This window comes from Podarcis vaucheri, assembly GCF_965113315.1.
Source record: "Podarcis vaucheri genome assembly, chromosome: 1".
NCBI classification, from domain to species: Eukaryota; Metazoa; Chordata; class Lepidosauria; order Squamata; family Lacertidae; genus Podarcis; species Podarcis vaucheri.
Genome location: NC_138759.1, coordinates 119,203,228 through 119,228,195, shown reverse-complemented (window position 1 = coordinate 119,228,195; position 24,968 = coordinate 119,203,228). Strand labels below are relative to the sequence as shown.

Genomic DNA, 24,968 nt, shown 5'->3' with positions numbered 1-24,968 from the left:
CGTGCCAATGGGAGTCATAACATTATTTACAACTAAAGTCAGTAAAGATTGAGGGAGCGCATTTCACTGTGAAATGCAAAACCTACTAAACATTCACAGCATCAGAAAGAAACAAAAGACCCAAGCAGTTGTTACCTGCACATTTCACTCCCTGAGCAATGAGGCCCCACATAAAGTTGGCACAATATTCACACCAATGTGGACCCCTGAAAGTGTGAACCTGAAAAACAAAAGCAGAAGTCAACAGATGAGTGCAGTGATTTGCAAGTACCTTCCCCCGCCCAAAAAAAAGTACACCAACCACACTCCCCTCTCTTTCTGTCTCTCTGATTAGCCTGGCTTCCATGTTGTACCTACTACCACATAGTATGAGATACCAGAAACACAAACTTTTACAGAGACAGATTCAAACTGGAAAAGACTGCTTCAGGCTCCGCAAGAGCTGTTCTTTTCAGCCTCAGGGCAGTTCTGAACAAGGTTGCCCCAAAGGTTTTCCCCTCTGTGTGAAGCTGTAGGCTTGAGGTATAAAGAATCTTTGTGGATGATTGTTAGGGATGCTAGACACATGTATCAAAAATGAGATACTCTGCCAAGCTGCGATACTTGCTCTATGTAGTATACATATAATACATCCATTTTGTGGAGCTATGAAGTTTTGGAGAAACATACATTTTTTATCCTGCCCAGCTCTGAAGCTATGGAGGTGGACAAAGCATCTTTGCCCCCTCTTCTAGCTCCAGACTTGGTGAGAAGCCTGGGACTTGACCAAACAGCGCCAACTAGGCAACCCCCCCCTCTTCCTGCTCCACCAAGAGACTCGTCAAAGCTAGAATACTCCCTTCCTCTCTTCCCTGAAGCAAAGGGTTGAAATATCAAGTTATCCCCATCCCCTTGCTTTTAAAGAAAAAATAAAAGTAGCCCATCAGATCTGAAAGGGAGCAGGGGACAGAGAGCTTTCCAATCCCTACATGGTGTTGAAAACCACCAAGATATTCAGATCAATCAACAGAGTCACTCTCCCATTGCTTCCCTCCCGGCAAAGGCTGTCCACACGAAGATGAACAAGGTGTCCTCACTTTCTAAATGGAAGATGAAACTAGAGTGAGCACCAAGTGTCTCACCAGAAGTCATAGCATATAAATGCATATAGTACAATTGCCAGCCATTTTTCTCCATTTAGCACCATCAGCATTGCATGTGGGATATGAACTGCACGCTCAATCCTTGTCCCATTCATTGTTAATTTTTCTATAGTATCTTTCTGCAATGCCTATTACTCAAGACAGTGTACAGTGGCAAAACAACAACAACATAACAGCAGATAATAGCTAGAAATGCAACCTGAGCATTGGAAATAAAAAGGCTGGATCATGGCCTTTAATGATTCTTAGCTATTTCTCCTGGAACAGATTGGTCGATTATTTAAAAATTTAATTTAGCTATTCTGCTAGATACAGCAGAAACTGAAATTCAGCTTTTACAGTTAACAGACTTAAAATCCACACTGGTTAGCAAAACTAATTATTTTCTATGTAAGAACATTGTGGTGTAGCGCAAAGCCTATCATAACCAAGTCAACATTAGCTCATGTGATTGCAGGAAGATATTTAAGGAGTTGTTTTTAATCATTAGCCTTGAATCTCTTTGTGCATAGGTAAGCTTCTATTTATTTTTACTTGCTGCAGTCCTGAAAAGCTTCATTCTGAATGAAAAAAACCTACCTCTTTCTTTAATAATTGTACCAAAACATGAAATCTTAACGTTCCTCCTCTCAATTTCTAGGGAAAGTTAGCCACTAAAGGTGAGAAAAGTAGCCAACTCCTTCTCTATGGTTGTGATTTTTTTCCTCTCCAGCCTCCTCTGACTGTCCTGTGGGAGCCTTCAGAATTCAAAACGGGAAGAACACTCTCCTTTGACAGGCCTGCTTCCACAGGGTGAATGCAATTTATAGCCAAGTCCTTATATGGAGAACTGGAGATGGTTCCACACCTGGGAAATCAGACCTTCAGATGAGATGCGATTAAATAACTCTATGGTCTAAGCTTTGAAGTCTAGCCTCCTATCGGCCACTGGCGGATTTAGCAAGTCAAAGGAACCCATAATTCTAGTCATTTCCATCTTTTGTTGGAAACAGCCTTATACCAGTTTAGACTGCTTGCTCCATCTCATCCAGATCTGTCTACTCTGATCGGCATCAGCACTTCCATGTCACAGACAGAGGGTCTTTCCCCTCACCTGTTTACCTAATAAATTTTAACTAGGGGATGCTGGGGATTGAACCTGCTTGCAAAGTCAGCTTCTACCAGTAAGCTATGGCTCTTCTGCTCCAGGGTAATATGAAACATGCTGCTTTCTACTTTAATATTGTGTTTTGTTCTTTGAATTTTCTGTCAGTCGCCCAGAGAACATGTTACTGGGCTGATATATACAGTGGTACCTCGGGTTAAGTACTTAATTCGTTCCGGAGGTCCGTTCTTAACCTGAAACTGTTCTTAACCTGAAGCACCACTTTAGCTAATGGGGCCTCCCGCTGCCGCCGCACAATTTCTGTTCTCATCCTGAAGCAAAGTTCTTAACCCGAGGTACTATTTCTGGGTTAGCGGAGTCTGTAACCTGAAGTGTCTGTAACCCGAGGTACCACTGTATAGGAAAATAAATAAAAAGAAACTACCGTTTGCAACTATTATCAGACTACTTAAATTTATTTATTTAGAAGACTGCTTTATAGCTCCAAGGCAGCGCACAGCCACACCATAAATCAATGCACATTAAAAGCACATTGTTTTCCCCAAGGAATCCTGGGAACTGTAGTTTGCTAAGGCTGCTGGGTATTGCGGGGTAAACTACAGTTCACATAATTCTTTGCGGGAAGTCTTGTGCCTTAAATGTGCTTACCAAAGATTCACACAATGAAAATTGCATTCAGATCTGGTACCAGGAACAGAAATAACATTGGGTTGCATCCAACTAGGCAATGAAAGAGAAGACATTGAAACCAGAGGGTCTTCTCCATGTATAACTCAATTTGGTCCAAACTGTGTTCCGACGGGTGTCAGGATTATTCAGGTGGCATTTCCCACCTGCATTCTTAGTCTTCTCTTGTGTTGCTCTTTGGTCGCTACCTCTTAGGAAACTGCCTACGTCTTGGGCAGAGGTTCTCTGAGCAATAGCCTCTGAGGCAAGGAGGTGGGGATGAGCAGCTGGAACCTGCTCATGGCGAAGCAAGTCTTCCCCTGCTGGCAGTTGCCAGGCAACACCACCCACTGATCTCCTCTGATAAAACCAAAGAAGGAAGAAGGCAGAGGCAGGATGCTAGAATGGCGATTAGACGCCACAATTCTAGTCATCTAGAGCAGTGTTCCCCAACCTTGGGCCTCCAGCTGTTTTTGGACTACAATTCCCATCATCCTTGACCACTGGTCTTGCTAGCGAGGGATGATGGGAGTTGTAGTCCAAAAACAGCTGGAGGCCCAAGGTTGGGGAACACTGATCTAGAGGACCAAGTTAAGAGGAGATTAACACATGCAAATAAATAAAAATTCTATATTTCAAGCTAGCGGAGCTTTAGGTGGCCTATCAAAAGCTGCAATCCTGCAAATAGGAGTCCGTAAGTGCAAAAAGGATGGTCATAACAACATTCTGCGGTGGTCCCCCCCCTCAGTTTATAAAGCCACCAAAAAACCCCTGGGTCGTTTTCAACAGCATATGCTACTCAGTATGTGGCAGAGCAGCACTTGAATTCCTGTGGTACTGACTGACATTACAGGATTACTTTTCTTCTCCTTAAAAAAACAACACGTGGCAGACAAAAAATTCCACCCAAGGTTTTCCAGGAAGATTCACTTCTCAAAACACAGAGGAAACAGCTTGTTTCTTTTCTTTAATGTATATAATGTAAAATGTATATAATATATAATGATCAAAACCAGCTGCATATTGGCTAAGCTGCTGCCCTTTTGAAGTACAGAATGCAGTTCCGAAGCCCCTGTTCCACAAATCACTTATTGAGGAGTCCCAGTGAATACAGACTTCTGATACTTTTCAATGTCCCAGTCATAAAGCCTGAGATAAGTAAAGGTAAAGCGACCCCCGACCATTAGGTCCAGTCGTGGCCGACTCTGGGGTTGTGGCGCTCATCTCACTTTATTGGCCGAGGGAGCCGGCGTACAGCTTCCGGGACATGTGGCCAGCATGACTAAGCTGCTTCTGGCGAACCAGAGCAGCGCACGGAAATGGCGTTTACCTTCCCGCCAGAGTGGTACCTATTTATCTACTTGCACTTTGACGTGCTTTCGAACTGCTAGGTTGGCAGGAGCAGGGACTGAGCAATGGGAGCTTACCCCGTCGTGGGGATTCGAACCGCCGACCTTCTGATCGGCAAGTCCTAGGCTCTGTGGTTTAACCCACAGCACCACTCGCATCCCAAAGCCTGAGATATAAGGCATCTAATCCTGCTTCCCATATAGCAAAGAGAGGGAAGGGTTCTTATTAACAGGTCTCAGTAGTACCATCCCCTAAAAGACGCCTATATTTCTTTTTGCGACTTACGTTTTCTATCGGTTTTAGAAATTAATAGTGTGATTGCTAGAGAGGGCAGCCTCATTAACCCAGAGCTGTGCCCCTTTAATGAGGATTTCGCTTTGCTTCTCCTTGCATTACTTGGCTGTGATTGCAGTGAGAGATACCAACAAACCATACTTCTTCATTGGCTAAAACAGAGAGAATATAAGATGCTAGATTTTACAAGATAAGAACTTGTAATGCCACATTTGGTGGGGAACCATTTAACGAACAGAAAGATCAGAAGGCAGATAAGGGAAATAAACGAATTAAGCCAATACCACACGCTTAATTAAAAAAGAGGAAGAAATGATGGAGTTCAAATGCCTCCCTGAACACATGGCCCTCTGCCATGGAAAGCCCTTTAACCTGAAGCCAAAGTTTATGGTTATTCAATACCGAGGAGCGATGTGCAAATCTATCCATTTTCCATTTCTCTCAGTTTCTCATTTTTCCAATCTCAAGTTCAGTTCTGCACATTTCCACATCAGCTTGTGATCTTAAAAAAAAGGTCCTCATGAAAATTCATCAGCATTTGAGTACAATTCCTCCCCAGACAACCTATTAATGTGTGGCACGCTCCAGAGCATGGCGATGAAAATGGGGCCAGAGACTTCCCTCTACACCCCCAATAAAGACTGGGTGAAATCCAAACAAAGAAATGAAATAGGCAGAAGAAACTACTAGTTCCTCATCCTCCAGAGTGTCTATGTAGACTTTCTAGCATTGTGCTTGCCTAATAATAATAATACAGTGGTACCTCAGGTTAAGTACTTAATTCGTTCCGGAGGTCCGTACTTAACCTGAAACTGTTCTTAACCTGAAGCACCACTTTAGCTAATGGGGCCACCTGCTGCCGCTGCGCTGCCGGAGCACGAATTCTGTTCTCATCCTGAAGCAAAGTTCTTAACCCGAAGCACTATTTCTGGGTTAGCGGAGTCTGTAACCTGAAGCGTATGTAACCCGAGGTACCACTGTAATAATAATCATAATAAATCATTCATGCAGAATTTAACAGAGCTGCCTCTTTACTCTGATTCAGCAGCTGAAAGACCAATGTCACAAAGACACTGATTTTTTAAAAAAACTGGTACATGGATGGGACAAGTGAGGCCCACACCATTTACCCAATGAGCCAAACAACAGCACATACTGAATGATAGCACTGAGAGATAAAACTCTAGCATCTACCTTATGAATGCTGTCAAGATGTTGCTTTCCCTTCAGCTAGTCAGATAAGATTATCACCTTTGAAGGTTTAGTACCTTGTATATTGCAAAAATCAAGAGCAGCAAACCAGGACATGAGATGACAAATTACTTTCATATGTGCGGCAGCACACATAAAGATGATACCAGCCCTATATCTCCTGTGATTGCAGCACCGCCGGAATCCCTGGTTGCGTGGCATTAGGACTGGGCCAGGTTAGTATTACAAGAGGAGCTTGAAAGGGAAAGCTAAATAAAATTTTGTTCCAGCCATTCTGAAACCAAATGCTGCCATTTTGGGATTTCCTCCCAGGCTGGGCTACCTCAGGTGGGCTAGTTGTGGCATAAACTGCAACGCGGCACAGAGCAGAAGGTGGGTGGGCTGAGATTTCTGCCAGCCTGTTCAAAGCATATTAACATGCTGGGAAGGCGTCCAGAATATTCTGTTCCCCACCAAGGGTCAGCTGTTTGGTGGGAAGCTCAAGTTCCTCCCAAACTCCACTCCTAACTTTCTTCTGTGCATTTTTAGTGTAGAAGCAAATAAATGGAAGGTGGTTCTGCTTAATCTTAATTACTGATACTTGTTTTAAAACATTTACCAATACCTTGGGCTCATATAAATATCCCAGAAGTACTGAAAGCATGATATGAACCCATCTAGTTAAAACATTTCATGAGGAAAATACTGTTTTCGTTTCATGGATGAGAAAAGAGAGGAGGATAAAGATGAAAAGACCAAAGGGCACTTGGCAAAATCTTGAAGAAATAGAATACATGTAGTGCAGTGGTACCTCGGGTTAAGTACTTAATTCGTTCCTGAGGTCCGTTCTTAACCTGAAACTGTTCTTAACCTGAAGCACCATTTTAGCTAATGGGGCCTCCCACTGCCGCCGCAGCACGATTTCTGTTCTCATCCTGAGGCAAAGTTCTTAACCTGAAGCATTATTTCTGGGTTAGTGGAGTCTGTAACCTGAAGCGTATGTAACCTGAGATACCACTGTAATATCGGAGATGATGGCTGGTAAAGTATGAATCTCAATAGGGAAATATATATTTTTTTGAGTGGCCTGGTGAAGATATCCAAACCAGTGGCATACATGCATATGCATGGGACCTCTTTGGCTGGTAGAGAAGGAACAAAAGATATAAAAAAGCTGGCCATTCAGGAGATTTAAACAATCAAGGTTGAAAGCAATGGATGTTCTGCAGTAGCAGTTTCCTTCAACGTGACAAGGTCACTGAGAAGACTTTACGCTCTGCCTGCTGTCTTTCAGACAGTGCTGAAGTTGCTCAAGTATCGAGCCTGCCCTGAATTTCAGCCAGCAACTTTGTCCAGGACTTCAGAGGACAACGGGGACATTTTGCACTGGGGCACTCCAGCATCCTTTGCTGCAGCGTATAAATAGCATTGTTTTATCAGCAAGGGCAGCGTAGACTCGAATGTCGAGTAGCCAAACATTCTTTACAGCCCTCACTCATTTCCCAGCCAGAGGTTCGGCGGTGACTTGTTTCACTTCCCTGTGGGCATTAAATGTGTCAGCAGGAATGTGAACAAGTGGAAATTGTATTGCAGTGAGGCTACTGCTAAACCAGTACAGGAAGTGGAAGACAATGGAACGCACACTATTTTTCTTTTAGGGATAAAGGGGTGGTTTTAAAATTAGTATCTACTGCACAGAACAGCCTACATAGATATAGATTCTACTGTAGGGCATGTATTGCTTTTAGCAGTAAAAAAAATGGCAAGCCCATTGAAAACGGGAGCAAGAGCGAAACTTATTGGCTAGATATAGAAATGCACAAGATGACTGTACAAAGCTGCAAATGAAAGGAACTAGCCCGGCCATGATGCTCTAGCTAATTTGGAGGAAAAGCTGATGATAAGAGGCTGTGACACACCATATCAAGTCCTTGAGGCAAACGCCTAGGCTGCCTCATTAGAGTCCTTCTACACTTCATCACATAGGGGAGCTGCTCAGCTCCTCAGGCCATGCATGTGCCAAGGCGGAAGACTCGCAAACAGCAATGTGTCAAAGCTCGATTTGCCTAGGAAATATATACACACACAAGTTCCTATTAACTGGGCAGGGAGGGAGGCTAGGGAGCCTATTTTCATAGCCTTAAATGTTTTGAAACACAGAGAAAGCAGTGGGGTACGCGACTTCTGCATTATGCATATAACACTAATGAAATGCTGAAGGTTAGAAGTGGTAGGCACAGAGTTTAAGCCTAAATGCAACCAGGTTGCCTTCTAACCACTTCCTAAGATGTAGGTTTAATAATAATAATAATAATAATAATAATTTATTATTTGTACCCCGCCCATCTGGCTGGGTTTCCCCAGCCACTCTGGGCGGCTTCCACAAAGACAAAAAATACACTAATATGTCATACATTAAAAACTTCCCTGAACAGGGCTGCCTTAAGATGTCTTCTGAATGTCAGGTAGTTGTTTATCTCTTTGACATCTGATGGGAGGGCGTTCCACAGGGCGGGCGCCACTACTGAGAAGGCCCTCTGCCTGGTTCCCTGTAACCTCACTTCTCACAGGAAGGGAACCGCCAGAAGGCCCTCGGCACTGGACCTCAGCGTCCCAGCAGAACGATGGGGGTGGAGACGCTCCTTCAGATATACTGGACCAAGGCCGTTTAGGGCTTTAACGGTCAACACCAACACTTCGAATTGTGCTCGGAAACGTACTGGAAGCCAATGTATGTCTTTCAAGACCGGTATTATGTGGTCTCGGTGGCCGCCCCCAGTCACCAGTCTAGCTGCCACATTCTGGATTAGTTGTAGTTTCCGGGTCACCTTCAAAGGTAGCCCCACGTAGAGCGCATTGCAGTAGTCCAAGCGGGAGATAACTAGAGCATGCACCACTCAGGTGAGACAATCTGTGGGCAGGAAGGGTCTCAACCAGCCTACCAGATGGAGCTGGTAGACAGCTGCCCTGGTTGACCTGCGCCTCCATGGACAGCTGTGAGTCCAGAATGACTCCCAGGCCTTCAGGGGCACAGTTACCCCATTCAGGACCAGGGAGTCCTCCACATCCGCCCGTCTCCTGTCCCCCAAAAACAGTACTTCTGTCTTGTCTGGGAACCCTTACCTGTTTATTTCATTTTTTAAAAGAACTGGGACAGGAAAGTGACAGAGATCAGATGTTGCGCTGTAAACGTCTCTATCAAAACAAGCAACCGCAACTAACCCAGCATTCGTAGAAATGTAGGGACAGCAGGGAAACGCTTCCAGCTCAGCATTAAAACTGCTTGAACATAAAGCTCATATTTAATGAGTGCATCAGGTCTGCTCCATCGAGAAATTTAAACTTTTGTACCATCATGTCATCAGCTAATGACATCATGAGCAGATGGGTCCATTTCATCCATCAATTTACTAGGCAGGCTTCACAGGCAGAAGTTAACAGAATATTGTATTCCAGCCCGCCTTAAACACTGTTTTAAATGCAGGAGACAAAGAAATCTAAAACCAGAGTTAATATCCCCCCACCCATTGCTCATCTTATTCTAGGAAGTGAAAAACAAAATCTGGGCCGAGTCTAGAATGGTTAGGTAGCTTTAACAGCACCACTCCTGAAATTAAAAGATCTTAGCATTCAAATATATTGCTCCAGCTGCTTGATGGTCTGCATCGTGTCTCCTCAGGAGTGGTGATCTAAAAGGACATGCAAACTGCAGAAGGAGCTGGCCAGAATTAGATGTTTCCAATACTCAGTGGCTGCAGGTCTGGCCCAGAGCCAACGAGGACTTGGAAAAGGATAACCTTCCCTTCACAGAGAGCGGAGCCCTGCATTACATATAGTTCCGTGATTCTTTTTGCAGACATTTACTTGGAAAAACCCAGCTGCTGAAGCTGCAATTTGGAGGCGAGAAAGGGTCTTTGTAACTGTTATCCCTCAACTTGTTTTCCCACCAAAAACCAGGCTCTCCAAGCTACTTCAAACACAGCAACAGGAGTGACATGGGTACCTGTATCACTTTTGCTGTAGTGGTAAATGCAACTTTTTGCTGGAAAGGGGTTTGAGGGGAAAGGGTGAAGAAGCCCATCTCCCCTACACCAGCCTACTGTTTCAAACTGTGTTAATATTTTTTTAAAAAAAACCCAGAAACTTAGTTCTGCTACAAGGTGTTGATCAAGCCAGTATCTCGCTTTCAGTCTGTCCCTTTGGAAACATGTCTAATTATTTCAAGTAGAGAAAACACTGCATGGTTAAATTTGTTTCCTAGCTGTAAATGTCTGACATAACCTTGCGCCCAATTTGTGATTGCATCCAGCATGTTTCTCTAGCTGGTACAACCAGTGCAATGCTCTTGGTATGCAACTGGAAGAAATACTTAGCTTTTTGAAAATTCTTCAGGGCCTTTGAAGACTTAAGAAAACGAACAAACCTCAAACTGGACAACAGACCTCCCCCTTCGCACAATGCCTGCTTCAGTTCCAATATAACACCAGTGAAATATCCCACCCCCTATTCCCAACCTAGCAAGTCCAGGAGTTGCAGTTCCACAAGTTAAGAAATTCTCTGCACTCTCACACAACTTTTTCTAGTTTGTCATGGAGAAGGGCCATTATAGTTAAACCAGATCATATATTTTGAGTGTCTGCTGTGCCCACTAGAGTCCCACAGCTACGTACGGAATCACGCCAATCATAGATGATCATTAAATCCAGAGCTGAGATTCAATGCTTCTAAATGGGAGAATCCAATCACTTTGTTTAAACATTGTTGTTTTATCCACTTTGTCAAGGAATCTAATTTAATATAAATTAGGTTTATGTTTTCAGAATGGCATGGGAAATTTGCATTATTTAAGAGGACATCTCCTGCTTTTATTTATTTATGTTCAAAATTCTTCTTGCTATTTGCTTTTAATTCAATGCCTGCTCTTAAAAAAAAAAAAAATTATATACCCTGGGGGCAAGTTGACTGCATTCTTAAGCTCCAAACCTTAGGGACTGCCTTTTCGTCTATGAGCAATCATCATCTCTGCAGTTAACCTACGGCAGACTTTTGATAATGCCTCCTGTGTATCAAGTGTGATGGGGGAGGGCACAAAGGGAGGAATTCTGTACTTTTGTTCCCCATCATTCCCCTGAAGATCTGCCAAAGGCAGTATCCTCCAAACTCCTCTTTATTTTTATTTTTCAAGTGCAGGCCGCTTGGTTGCCAAGGATACGCTTCTTCTTTTTCTTCTTCTTTGCAATATGTTTCTCCTCTCCCATTTAAATACATTTCTAACCATTAAAAAACACACAACTGTTCAAAATGTTATAAGCCAGACCAAGAAGCTAAAGGACCAGGGTATAATATGCATTTAAATATAATGTAAAATGATTGAAGGCTCAACAGAGGCAGGTTTCCCAGTGCTCTGCCTGGACTTAGATTCAGGGTAAACTAGCAAACCGCTGTTTAAGCAAAATGGATTTGGGTGCTCTTCCCACTTGCAATATAAATGTTTCCTGGAAACTGACAAATATATTGATAGAGATAAGGACATTCTTATAGCATTCATGCTGAAATGTATTACTCTGAAGCAAATGGGGCAGTATCAGGGCTTGCTTCAAGGACTGAAGCATGAAATTAATAAAATCTGGCACCAATCTTAACTTACGTTGTGGATACTTTAAATTAATCCAGAATATAGATGCAACTGGGCATAGGACTCAAATTACAGGTTTGGAGAGAACTGTATAGCACAAGGGGACATAAAAAGAAATCTCCTGAATAAAACTGGGTCAATATGCAGGTAATTATTCCCAAATTAAATCCTGCCCCCGCCCCCGAAATGACATACATTTGCATGGCACTTTAAACCACGGTTAAGCAAAACTATGGTTTGAAGTTAAGCGCACAACCTGCTCATACACCAGGCTAAAATTGGGAGAGTTTCTTTCCTCTTGGTTACAGCTTGTGGTTTGTTTGGAGAGAAACAAACCACAAACCTGGATTCAGATCCCAAAACACGAATTAACTCCTGCCAGTGAGGAAGGAACAAAGCGCCCATGATTTTAGACCTGTGCAGCAGAACACTGTGTTTTCACCTTTAAACCATAGTTTAGCGTAATTATGGTTTACAGGAGCGGCGAAGAACCTTGGCCTTCAAGCCAAATTAGTTCCAGCAGGAGGCCTAATTTGGCCCGCAAGGCCTTTCACCCAAACCATGTCCACCTGACAGCATGTGTGATGTCAGATAAAGATGTGACTGCAAAGGAACAATTAGGAGCCCTATTGCGTGCTCCCAATTGCTCCTTATCAGCTGATTGGCGCTGACAGCAAGCCCTGCTTACACACTGCATACATAAATACGGCATGTATATAAAGCCAACTGGGAACTCCATGCTTACAGTCAATCCCAAGTATTCAAAGCACATCATATATATGAAGGGTTTGGAATCCCATAAGGCAGGGCTAGGGCTAGCCTATATGGTGCCCTATAGAAGTTGCTGGCCTGCCAACCTAGCAGTTCAAAAGCACGTCGAAGTGCAAGTAGATAAATAGGTACCACTCCGGCGGGAAGGTAAACGGCGTTTCCATGCGCTGCTCTGGTTTCGCCAGAAGCGGCTTAGTCATGCTGGCCACATGACCCGGAAAAACTGTCTGCGGACAAATGCCAGCTCCCTCGGTCAGTAAAGCGAGATGAGCGCTGCAACCCCAGAGTCATTCGCGACTGGACTGTCAGAGGTACTTTACCTTTTGAGAAGTTGCTGCACTACAACTCCCAGGATCCCTGACCACTGCTCATGCTGATTGGAGCTGATGGAGTCCAACAACATCTGGAGGCCACCATTCTGACTCCACCTGCTGTGAGTCGGTATTACTACCATCTATATTGCAAATAGGGAGAGAGTGACTTGTCTGGAAGCCACCGAGTGAGTTCATGGCAGACGCGAGAACCAGGAACTTGCCAATCTGTAGCTCCTTCTCTGAAACCATTATGCCCCACTAGCTCTCTAGATTTCAGCTCGGCTTTACTACAATAAAGCACCACAATAGCAGGGTTCATATGTGTCTCCAGTCCAGAGCTCCGTGTATATTCAGGTGTGTGCACACAAGTATTCCAATTCATGATGAACACGTGTGCAATGCATTCCCAAAGAGTGAGCTTTGCATATGCAATGGACCGCCCATACCTAAAACCGATCACTGGATCAGAGCACCTGAGCACCGACTGATTTCAAAAACAAGGAATACTGATATTTTACTTCGGGAGGAGTGTGGGCCAAATTTTTATTCTGACTCCTAATGGCAACCTCTTTTCCAACATAAAACCTACTGAGGTCTGTTTCTGTTCTCTTGGAATAAGACAATGAGTAAGTGCTCATTCTGTTTACAAGACCTTAATTAAAGCACCCATTTAATCAGAGGGATGTAATAAATTATCTACAACCATCATTAGCTCAGTGTACACGTCTAAATAAGATAATTTTAAGGGTTCCCAAGAAATAGTGAAGAAGAAAATTGTATGGTGTGTTTTTTTTTTAAAAAAAAATACTAATAATAATAAAAAAATAATATTCAGAAGCTACATAAGGAAACTGTGTGGGTCTTTGAGAGTTACTAGCATTAAGAACCCTATGGTAACAACATGCTCTTTTCATCACAGTCAATTCATTAATGAAGGAGTGGGGGGGGGGGGAGAGAAATGAGCTAGGAAGCAGGAAAATGCAGACCATCTGCTCTGCCCAGATGAAATAAAAGCATGCTTCTGGCATCTAACACTATTTAATAGCAATGCACAGAGATAAGATCAGTAAATCCTTTGATCAAAGATCAAGTCTCTCTCACACAAAATCTTTATGTACCTCTGAACTAAAAGCCAGAATATATTTTCCCAGACTTTTTTACTTGTACATACACGCCCAACTACTGGGTTAAGATTAGGAATTAATCAAATTAATTCTACACGCAATATGTTACTTTACTGAAGTGATACTGCTAGGGTGATTTTTTGCCTAGCTTCAGAATGGAACACAGAGACATACAAACAAACAACTGCCCCAAACAAGTATGGAATAGCTGCCCAGGCATAGGCATAATGAAAGAGGTGAACTTCTTACCTTGAAACTGTGAACCTTTTCATATTTTGGAATGTGTTCGTTTTCTTTCAGAGTTGCTCTTCTGACAAGTGATGTCAGCTGCGAATAAGCAAAGAGTTTAAGAGGTTGCCAGATTGTCACAGATGACTTTTGAAAGCCTAGTCGCATTCCCAAGGCTGCCATCAATAAATCTCTTTGACGGCTCTCCTGTTTGGAGTTGTGAACGGCAGATCTATTAGCTTTTTGCCCTGACCAAGACTCTTTGGATGGCATTTTGGAAGAACTGGCAGGCGAAAACTGAAACCAAGAACCAAAAAGCCCAAACACCAAAAATAAAATAAAAACAAGAACTTTGCACCGATCTCGATTTGAGTTAAAAGCAAAATGAAAGCAGCCTTATTATCCTGAAGCCTAAACTGAGCTGAAGAAGGGCATCATTGATGCAGTTACTATTTTACTTTAAAAGAAAAATCTGGTTTGGCTGTGGTTTCTTCTCTCTTGAGGGCTTTTGTTTTTTTAAAAAGCTTTCTAATTCAAGCCTGAAAACTTATGGGTCTGAATGTAAACAAAAGCAGAGTCCCTGTTAACAAAAGAAATCCCAGAATGTCTTCATCCATTTAGAAACCTATGCAGTGAATGCAGAAGAGGCAGTTTTCTAGACTCTTTTCTTCCCTATTCAACCATACTGATGACCATTTTGTATCAAAAGATGCTCACATACTGCATATAATCAGTTTCCAGTTAACAGACACTCTGCTAACCTCAGTCTAGCAAGGAGAGGGAGGAGGGGGCGGGCTTTAGCCGGCAGCAATGAATCTGACTGGTTAGATTTAGACGGCATGCAACCAACGAAGAGCTGGCAATAGAATTTAAGCAGCGTGGTGCTCAGGCTCACTCATCCCCCCTCCCACAGGAGACTTTCTTGCTGGCTCAAGAGAAAAAAAAAAATCAGCAGGAAGATAATGAGCAATGAATGAGTCATGCATCATTGCAAAATGGCATCTCTGCCATTTAAAAACTAAGGAGATTGCTCTTCAGTTTTAATGCCTGGAAATGTAGTGCAAGCAGGAAAGGAAGGAAAGCTGCATATTACATGGATGATTGAGACAGATGAACACTAATCCTACTGCTCATGACTATTTTCACATGCAGGGACACGGGTGGCGCTGTGGGTTAAACCACAGCCTAGGACATGCCAATCAGAAGGTCGGCGGTTCGAATCCCCACGACGGGGGAAGCTCCCGCTGCTTGATCCCTGCTCCTGCCAACCTAGCAGTTCGAAAGCATGTCAAAGTGCAAGTAGATAAATAGGTACCGCTCTGGCGGGAAGGTAAGTGGTGTTTCCATGTGCTGCTCTGGTTCGCCAGAAGCGGCTTCGTCATGCTGGCCACATGACCCAGAGGCTGTACGCCGGCTCCCTCGGCCAATAAAGCAAGATGAGCGCTACAACCCCAGAGTCAGTCACGACTGGACCTAATGGTCAGGGGTCCCTTTACCTTTATTCTCACATGCACCTCCCTTTACCTTTTTACAACAATTTCACGGTAACACAAAATGCCTTTTCTTTTGCACTTGTCGTCTACATTGCTCAGCCCCTTTTTTCTTAAAAGGCTGTCACCATCACCACCTTCTCCACCAACATCTTACATCTTGTGTAATGATTCCCCACTGCATCCAAATGTGTTGGGGTGATGGTACTGAAATGGGATCAGTGGTTGAGCTGGATGCCCCCAACGTCCTTTTCCAGGAACTGATGGAACTGTGGCAACTAACTGATTGTAAGAATTATACTAGAATGATCAAACTAGCATGGAGTGCTGGAGGTTGCTTTGATAGGCCTGGCAAACTGGACAAAGCAGCCATCCTTTGCTGCGGAGGCAGTTCTCTTTATTTTTCATGTTCTGGAAGGGTCCAACAATTTGGAAAGGGAGCTCACCTTCTGAGTCCCTCTTCCCAGGTGTGGAATGTGGTATTTCTGTGTGTGAAAGTCAAGATGCTACAGGCTGAGAGTGGAATACAGTGGTACCTCGTGTTAAGAACTTAATTTGTTCTGAAAGTCCGTTCTTAACCTGAAACTGTTCTTAACCTGAGGTACCACTTTAACTAATGGGGCCTCCTGCTGCCGCCACCACACGATTTCTGTTCTCATCCTGAAACAAAGTTCTTTACCCAAGGTACTATTTCTGGATAAGCGGAGTCTGTAACCTGAAGTGTGGTACCGGAGGTACCACTGTACACTGCTCACCAGAAACTTAGCAAGGATGGAGTAAGTAAGAGAAAAGGTTCTCATGTGAATCAGTAACTGGTTAAGAAACAGGAACTAGAGAGCAGGAATAAGAGGACATTTCTCTCTCTACTGATGGATCAAGAATTAAAATGAGCAGTGAGGGCTTCAAGGTACCAAAAACGTTCAGGGAGGCTGAAACAGAAAGGAATTGCCAGGAGCTCCTAATCACTGTCTCAAAACTGGGCAAATGGGCAGTAGAATGGCAAATGCAATTTAGTGTTTTTGTTCTCGTTTTTATCACGCATTTTGTGTGGGGTTTTTTATCTTGTATATTGTGGACTGCTGCAAGATTTACAGCTGTATACAAATTTAATAAATGACAAATAATAATAAATGAAATTGACTGGGCCTGATTTGTATACCTCTGTGCTCACTGCAAGAGGTACCTGCCAAGTCCATTGTATGGCATGTAACATGGTATGGCATGTAACATGCTCTTGAATTTAATGCTACAGCAATATTTATAAAGGAAGGGGTGGCATGATTAACACATGGGGAAGCATTCAGGTGAACAATAAACTAGCAACATTTACCGTATTTTTCGCTCTATAACACGCACCCGACCATAACACGCACGTAGTTTTTAGAGGAGGAAAATCCGTAGGCATGCCACCCGTAGGCATTCCCTCCATAACACGCACAGACATTTCCCCTTACTTTCTAGGAGGAAAAAAGTGAGTGTTATGGTGCAAAAAATACGGTAATTTTTCCTTCCCCATTATTGGAATGCACTTTCAAGTTTGTGAAACTCATTATATGTTGTATCCAATTCTCGAGGCTACTTTGCATTGTACGTAGTAAGTGATACCTGAATGCCAAAAGCATACGGCCTGTATCAGCTGAGAATGGCATTTTTACATCTCAACTGTTCATGGCAAAATACTTGGGAAGTAGGAGTCCAAGTCTTTCCCATTCATTATTTCCCCATTATTCTTTAACAAAAGCAGTGACTTTAAATGTACATGAGCCACTCTCATTCCATGTGTGGTGCACAGATTTTTTACTGTGGTTAATTTGGGTTTGAATAAATCTTAGATAGGGGCTGCCATATTTCAAAAAGTGAAAATCCAGTCACAAAAACTGTTGAGCTTCTTTTAAAGCTTTTTAAAAATTTTATTTTAGGAAATTCACCAAAATATCAACACTTCCGATCTAAGTTGCCATATGCCTGGGTTTTCCTAGATATTTTTAATGATTTTTGAAAATCCCACCTGGACGCTATTTTCAATGGATGAATCCTGGTTATGTCCAGGAAATTCCAGACATATGGTAGTTTGTATTAGGTGTTAACTCTGAGACAATGCAGGTGTGTTGTGGCAAGAATCCCCTTAGAAAGTCATCTGCATGAGAGTTGGGGGAATATTTTTTTAAGAGAACGTTTGCTATCTGTGGCTTTGACGGTTACTTGTATTAAAGCAGTAGTTTTCTCTCTTTAAATCGACTGTCTTGTTAATCAGTGCATGCTTTATTTCATTTTTAAAGAAGTTATTATATCTTGTAGCCCTAGTGAAGAGGTTTTATTTCACACCTGAGTGGGGAATATTTGGTCACAGGGGGGAAAAATGGCTGACAGGACAAGCTATTTATGCAGGCTTCCTCAACCTTGGACCTCCAGATGTTCTTGGCCTACAACTCCCATGATCCCTAGCTAGCAGGACCAGTGATCAGGGATGATGGGAATTGTAGTCTCAAAATATATGGCGGGCCGAGGTTGAGAAAAAATAGGTGGTGGTGGAATAGATATGAAAGAAGCCTGTCTTCCTGGGTCATCATAATCTCCACATAAAATAAATTTTAAAAATGCCACTTGTGCTACAAACGTCCATCAAGCAGCTGTCCCTATGGATCTATTTCTAAGGCAAGGGGATTGAAAAAGTCACTCATGGAGAATAAGGCATGGCTTTGTTTACAGTGGTAAGGCAATGGGTTGTATCCAAGTAAGTTATACTCAGAAGTAGACCCAAGGAACAAGTAACATAACTCCATTGATTTCACTGGTTCCCTGAAGCTGCATTGACTGTCTAGGAAAATAAAGTATTTTCCAGTTCAATTACCAGTAGAAATAAGCAAGCCACCAACTTTGCACTTATATAATTAAGACTGCACCTTCCAAGATCCTTGAAACATCATAAATAATTGTAAGTATTAACATAAATCATTTTGATATTTTTCTTTCCTCCCGTGGCAAAGAGCATGTTTATATTTTGACATGCTTATTTCCTACTTGTCAGTTTCCCTTTTCCCTATATTTCTTAAAACCTGATTTATTTTCAATTACACTTTAGGGTCACATTAGCAGAAAATGATTTCTGGATCCCGGAAAATTAAATCTAGAGAACGCCAATAAAAAGCAGAACAAAAACTACCTGACAGGAAAAGGTCACCCTTTCACAGCTATGATTATGAAAAAGAGATTTTAATCAGAAAAGGTAGTTTTAAACTAATGAATTTCCATTCTCATGTGACTTTCTGCTACAGAAACCTATGGAACAATGTTACAAAGCTTCCATAAATTAGTGCTACCTTGATCATCGGCAGGATTTTTTAAAAAGACCAAACAAACCCAAAAACAGTCATGCAGACTTAGAAATCACCCACACCTAAATCACCCACATTATTTATGCAGTTATATATTACCCGGGCAAATAATACACCCCAACCAATATAAGATTCAAGTTGTTTTCTATGAGAATACTGAATACCTAGTCATATACTGTATATTCAGAACAAAATTTTCCTGGAGAAAGCACTGGGCTACACTTCATATTTGAATATATGGTCTAATCCTACACAGCTGAATTGCCTGTGGACAAGATAAACCAGGACAAAGTGTTGCCTGAATGCCACAAAACCTTATTACACTGTTGTTATGATTATTATTTTTTCATATTATGCTGTCTATTATGCTTTTTATTATGTTTTCATTACTGATGCTCCATAAAATGTTTTCTTAATGTTGCACATTGCCCAGGGATCTTTTGATAAAGGGTGTTATACAAACTGAATTGTTGTTGTTGTTGTTAGTAAAATGTCTGTGATCAATTGCTTCATGTGTACTTCTTTATTTTCTGATGAGACATTGATATTCAATTGCATTCTCAACTTGTGTTTACAAACTCTCTTGAAGTTGGTTTAGAAAACTGACCTGTCTGGGAGTTAGGTTACAAGGTGTGAACAGAGTTTGGAATGAATGCAAAATAAGATGACTTTATAGCAGTTCAGAACTATAATTTATTGGGTTGTTTCTATTTCTATTGTGTATTTTGTATTTTTATATTGTGATTTTCTGTTGTAGCCACCCTCAGGCCTGTGGGTATAGGGCGGTATATAAATTTAATAAATAATAATAATAATAGTAATAGTAATAATAATAATAATAATAATAAGTCAGAGATATCATGTGGACTTAGGAACTCCAACAAAATAAAGAGCACGGGAAGAACACCGATATATGTGTAAATGTGAAATGGGGTGCCCTTTTTTGTGGGAACTATAGACTCTCAATCAGGGTGCTGCTCCCTAGCTGAACTGGGAAAGGGAAATGGGAGATGTTTATGGGCCTACAAAATAGTTGCATCTAGTGAGATGCAATAGTTAGTGGTTTGTACAGGAATCTGCATAGCAATTCAACCTTGGCCAAAAGCCATTCTGGAAAAATCAATCTTTTAATCCAAAATGGATTTCTGAAATCCAGCTGCTGTTAAGTAAAACTGGAAATTTAAGACAATCCTTGTGAATTTTCAGAAAGCCCAGAAATGCCACAGTGATATATCTCAATACTAATATATATTTACTCATACGATTCTTGATTCTCACACATATAATTTTGTGGATGTCCAGCAGGGAATACATTAGCCCTTTCTGTGAAAACATCATACCTCCAGCCATAATATTTTGTTGTCTCTACAGGCATGTGAATGAACTTGATCCTCATGGATGTGAAAGTTAAAAATCTTATCTGACGTATTAATTTTGCAGTTCTTCAGTTCATGTAGCTGATTCAGCTCTGAAGGAATTTGGTGTATTTTGCTACTACAAACATCATTTGTTACAGATTTAATTGGATGCAAGTTATCCAAACTAGCTGTTCAGAAACTGTAAATGAAAACTGCAGACTGGCCAAAGCATTTCAAAATGGCCATTCACCTATCACTAACTAAAATCTCTGCCCAAATAATTTAACACTTTGTCTACTGGAAAATAATTGCAAACCACAATGATACAAATTTTGCTAAAGTCATTCAGTGAAAGATTACACTTGTACTTTGTTAAAATGATTTTGCTGTTGAGCCACTACTGTTCTAGTTAGTTAACAAAGCTACTTAGCATTTTAAGCTACAGAGATCCTTTTTCTCTCTCTAGGTAAAAGCACTTTAGAAGCATCCATTCTCAGCGTTGTGTGAAATTGAGTCGCTAAACTATCATCTTCATCCTACAATGACATGACCTAGCCTTGCCAATAGCTATTCCTTTGAAACAATACCTCAAATTGGCAAGAAATCACACGGTGAAATGAAGGATTTTGCCCAATCGTTCTTTTTATAAATAGCAACAGGACAATGAGACAGAGTCAAAGTCCACAACTGCCTTCAAAAGTTAGATCAACGTCCCTCAGTAATGTTCACAAATTTGCCTCTAGTTCCTGGGTGCAGCAAGAAATTGCACGATCTATTAATAAGAGACAGTCACGTCCTAGACTCATGATCCATACGGGTGAAACTGTTTCTGCGGATGATCATTTCCGCCCTGCAATAATCCTGAGACAATGTGGGGGCCAATGTAATGTGTGGGCAGACTCTCACATATTCTCATTACTTACTCACTGCAAGGATGAAAATAACTGGCTACTAAGGAGATTTGACAAGTTACCTATGGCTGATGTATCCCCATACTATTCAATGTATAAAGGTAAAGGGTAAAGGGACCCCTGACTGTTAAGTCCAGTCGTGGATGACTCTGGGGTTGCGGCACTCATCTCGCTTTATTGGCCAAGGGAGCCGGCGTACAGCTTCCGGGTCATGTGGCCAGCATGACTAACCATGGCAAACCAGAGCAGCACACGGAAACGCCATTAACCTTCCCGACAGAGCAGTACCTATTTATCTACTTGCACTTTGACGTGCTTTCAAACTGCTAGGTTGGCAGGAGCAGGGACTGAGCAACAGGAGCTCACCCCGTCACGGGGATTCAAACCGCCAACTTTGGTTTAGACCAAAGCGCCAACGTATATCAGAGGCTAAATCTCTGTGTTGGTCTTTTCTCCTGTGACTTTGTGTTAAGTTTATTATTTTCCTTTGCTTTCTATTTGTTTTGTCCAGTCATTACCTTACAACAATGGTATATGGCTAATTGAGTATACATTGTTCTGGGTCTGTGACTGTATAATAAATTATGTTTTATTTTATTTTAATTGACCATATATCATCAAATACTACCAGCACTGAATGTACTACCAGAAGAATAGGCTTGCAAATTGCCATTCATATAGGCCAGAATACACACACATACACACTTGCAACCCCCACAGTGCTTATACTGTACTTTCTTTGGCAAAACCCAACTGTGTCATTGCTGGGGATTCTTTAGAAAGGCGTTACTAATGGAATTTATTATTTTTGAATGTTAGCAACAACAGTATTAGAAGGCACAATACGTCTTGTATATTTGTAACGATCATCTGTTCCATTTCAGAGCCTGGGCTGTATTTTTATTTATAATAGCCTTTTTCATGTTTTTTGTTGTTGTAATCATTTTAATATGAGAAAAAAATATTTGAAATATCCTTCTAGAGCACCAGGAAACAGTGCTCTTCAGTAACATTTTAAGTATATATACACAGCAAATAGTCGTGATATTTCTGGAGAGTAAAAAATATAGTTTATCAGGATTGTACTGAAGGCCACAATGCTAAAATATCTAAAGCCCAGGAACAAGTAAGAGTCTGGCTTTTTTAAAATTATCATCATCATCATCATCATCACCACCACCACCACAACAACAACAACTCAAAATTCACAAAACTCAAAACAGCCTCTTCTGTATTTAATATTTAGACTGTTGCAGTCTAAATATTTTCCTGTTACCATGAAGCTGGGTTCTGTGTTGTGAGCAACATATAGGGGTCTAGCAGTTAGTGGCTTTAGATCTGTGGTTCCCAACCTTTTTTTTGGCCATGCCCCACCTAAGCATCTCTAAATTCCTGACCCCCCCAATATATAATTCTTATTATTCAAAAAGTGAACTCCTATTCATGTGGAGGAATCCTAAAAGGCCATTCACTGTTAATAACTCATTCTCAAATTGCCCCCCTTAAAAATCAAATTGCTCCCCATGTGGGGCGTGTGCCCCACGATGGGAACCACGGCTTTAGATGAATAATGAATCACAAGCCGAAGCAGTGCATTGGATGGATTCTGTTTGTTAGCCAAAGTGGGGTAAGTACAAGGAGTCCCTATTCCTTGGAGCAGGAACAGCCCCAAAGATGTCTCACTCAGTTCCTTGGATGCCAAAAATGCTACAGATAATGCCTGCTAAACATGAAAGTAATGTCTCAAGCTTACCATCTATGGGGAGAAGGAGAGCTTCATTATGACTGACAGGCCAGGCTTGTAATTAGAGGGAATGATAACACCCAAACTCTTCCAATCCCAGAGCTTTGGGGAAGGAAAGTGAATCCCTTTTAGTTCTCTCTCCTGCTCCCACATAAACCTTAAAAGGTGCCAAGCACAAAACAGCACTGGACCAGTCTGTCTGCAATCTGGCCGGGTACTTACCTAAGAGGTAACTGCCTCTTGTGTCTGATATACCATATTTTTTGCCCTATAGGGCGCACCTAGGGTTTTTTTTGGGGGGGAATAAAGATTTTTTTTATTCCCCCCCCCCCAGCCGCGGGGCTGGGGAAGCCTGAGCTTCCCCCGACCCCAGCCCCCAGAACAGGCTGCTATCCGCAAGCCTTGGGAGCCCGGCTGTAAGTCCCGCCGGGCTCACAAGGCTTGCGGAGAGCTGCCCGAAGCCCAGGGTGCGCTCCGCAAGCCTTGTGAGCCCGGCGGGATAATAATAATAATAATTTATTTATATCTCATCCACCTGGACTTTCACAGTGAAAAAGTGGGGAAGAATCTTTTTAAAATAACTGATATTTACTGAGTAAGCATACCTTACTTAAGTTACTGAAAGATGCGGAAAAAAAGTAATTTGCATTTAAACACTTGACCTCTAATTTCTCTGTTCCTAATACACTGGAAGAAACACACTTCTCAAATGTTTTTATGCTCTAAAATGCTTTTAATTTCTTTAAAAAGTACAGTGTTGTTTCTTTCTTTCATACCCACTACCCTGTACGACAATGTCTTATTTTTCAAATCGGATTAGGAACTTTGGGAACAAAATTGTGATTGAGTAACTTACCCTTTTTTCTACTATGTCATTGTCTCCCGAAGACTCTTTGCCATCAAGTGTATCTCTCACAGCCACTGTATGCTTCTTGTTTGTTGGCTCTCTGCTTAAAGTTGTATATCCTATGTGTTCATAAATTGGATTTATGGTCATCTTGGCAATGTATTCTGCTGCCTTGGTTTCAATATAAAGGGTGATCAATCCATCTGTCACCAGGTCGTGGATAGACTCAAAACGTTTCTCTCCAACGAAGTGTTTTCCATCATAGTAAAGTCTGAAGTTTCTGGTTTGATTTCCAAATCTGCCTCAACGGAAGAGAAGAGGTGTATTAAAAAACAACAACCAACCTTCAGCAAGAGAACTTTGCACATAATAAACATTCTCAAACAAACCGAGGCTAGTATATTCTGTGGGTGGTTTGAACGAGGAATACAGAATGGTCAGTCTTTGGCTTCAATTTCCAGCTTCAAGGATGGTGTACCAATCAGAACCTCATGGGAGGGGGAAACCAACCACTGTGGATAGAACACCAAAGATGTGCTTGGCCTTGAAAGACATGCTTTGTCCTCTAGTTACTTAATTATCTTGTGGACAAGCTGAAATTTAAAGCAGTTCAATGCTCAGTTGCTTGCCTATGAAGGGAGAAGTTCTCATCACACAGGATTATCTGTTGGAGAACACTAACACAAAGATCTGATGTCGCTCTGTATCTCTGCACCCTGTTGCCTTTCTGTAGGAAGAGGTCATTCAGGGCAGAGTCGTGCTCAAGTGCCATCAATGATACTGGGTGGAACCATTGCCAGAAGTGCAGCCATGCAGGACACACTACGCACAAGGCCAAGCATTCTTCATTCGTGGCCAAAGACCAAGGACTAACTTTTCAAGCTTTGCATAAAAGCTGCCTTGTGCCGGGCTTATTAAGTCTGCAGTTCAAGGAAATCTTTGTGGCATAATGGCTCTGCAAGCTGGCGATTGATTCTGCAGCCCAAGTTGGAAATCATGTCCAGAGTAAGCTGAATTCTTGCACTTATGAAACATCCCACCCGAAGAGTGGAATGCAAGGATGCCTGCAGTAAGTCTTAGGTGGATGAACTCCCTTGGGGACTGTTTGTAGGTCTTTAGGCCACAGTCAACACTACTTTTCCTAGAGGGTGAAGGCATCCCCACCTAAAACAACAACAACACCACATTTGCTGCTGTCAAGTGTCAAGTCACTGACCAGACAACAGTACCAGCTACCAGTTTTAGCAGTGTATGAACAAAGCACTTTTTTGGGGGGATATAACCTTGAAATGTCCATCAGTCCATATACAATTGAGGTTTTAACCCACAACATTCAACATCCACCGTAGTGGCATGTAGTCCAATTTATGTATTCAGCAGAGGGTGTTCTGGAAAAGACACGCCTGCTTTGACCGATGATGCCTACTGCAATCCTGGCAATGAGGGTCAGAACTGGGGATAGC

At 42.0% G+C, this 24,968-nt stretch overlaps 1 protein-coding gene across 3 annotated transcripts in view; it reads right to left on the bottom strand.

Annotated features, from left to right (window-relative positions):
• Positions 1-24,968, bottom strand: part of CHN1 (chimerin 1) — a 110,174-nt gene that overhangs the window by 17,454 nt on the left and 67,752 nt on the right. For all 3 annotated transcript variants that reach the window (XM_082198443.1, XM_082198444.1, XM_082198445.1), the window contains 3 exons: positions 23,515-23,803; positions 13,842-13,919; positions 136-220 (listed from right to left, as the gene is read on the bottom strand). In XM_082198443.1, the coding sequence (XP_082054569.1) occupies positions 136-220; positions 13,842-13,919; positions 23,515-23,803 (452 nt within the window). The remainder of the gene's footprint in view (positions 1-135; positions 221-13,841; positions 13,920-23,514; positions 23,804-24,968) is intronic.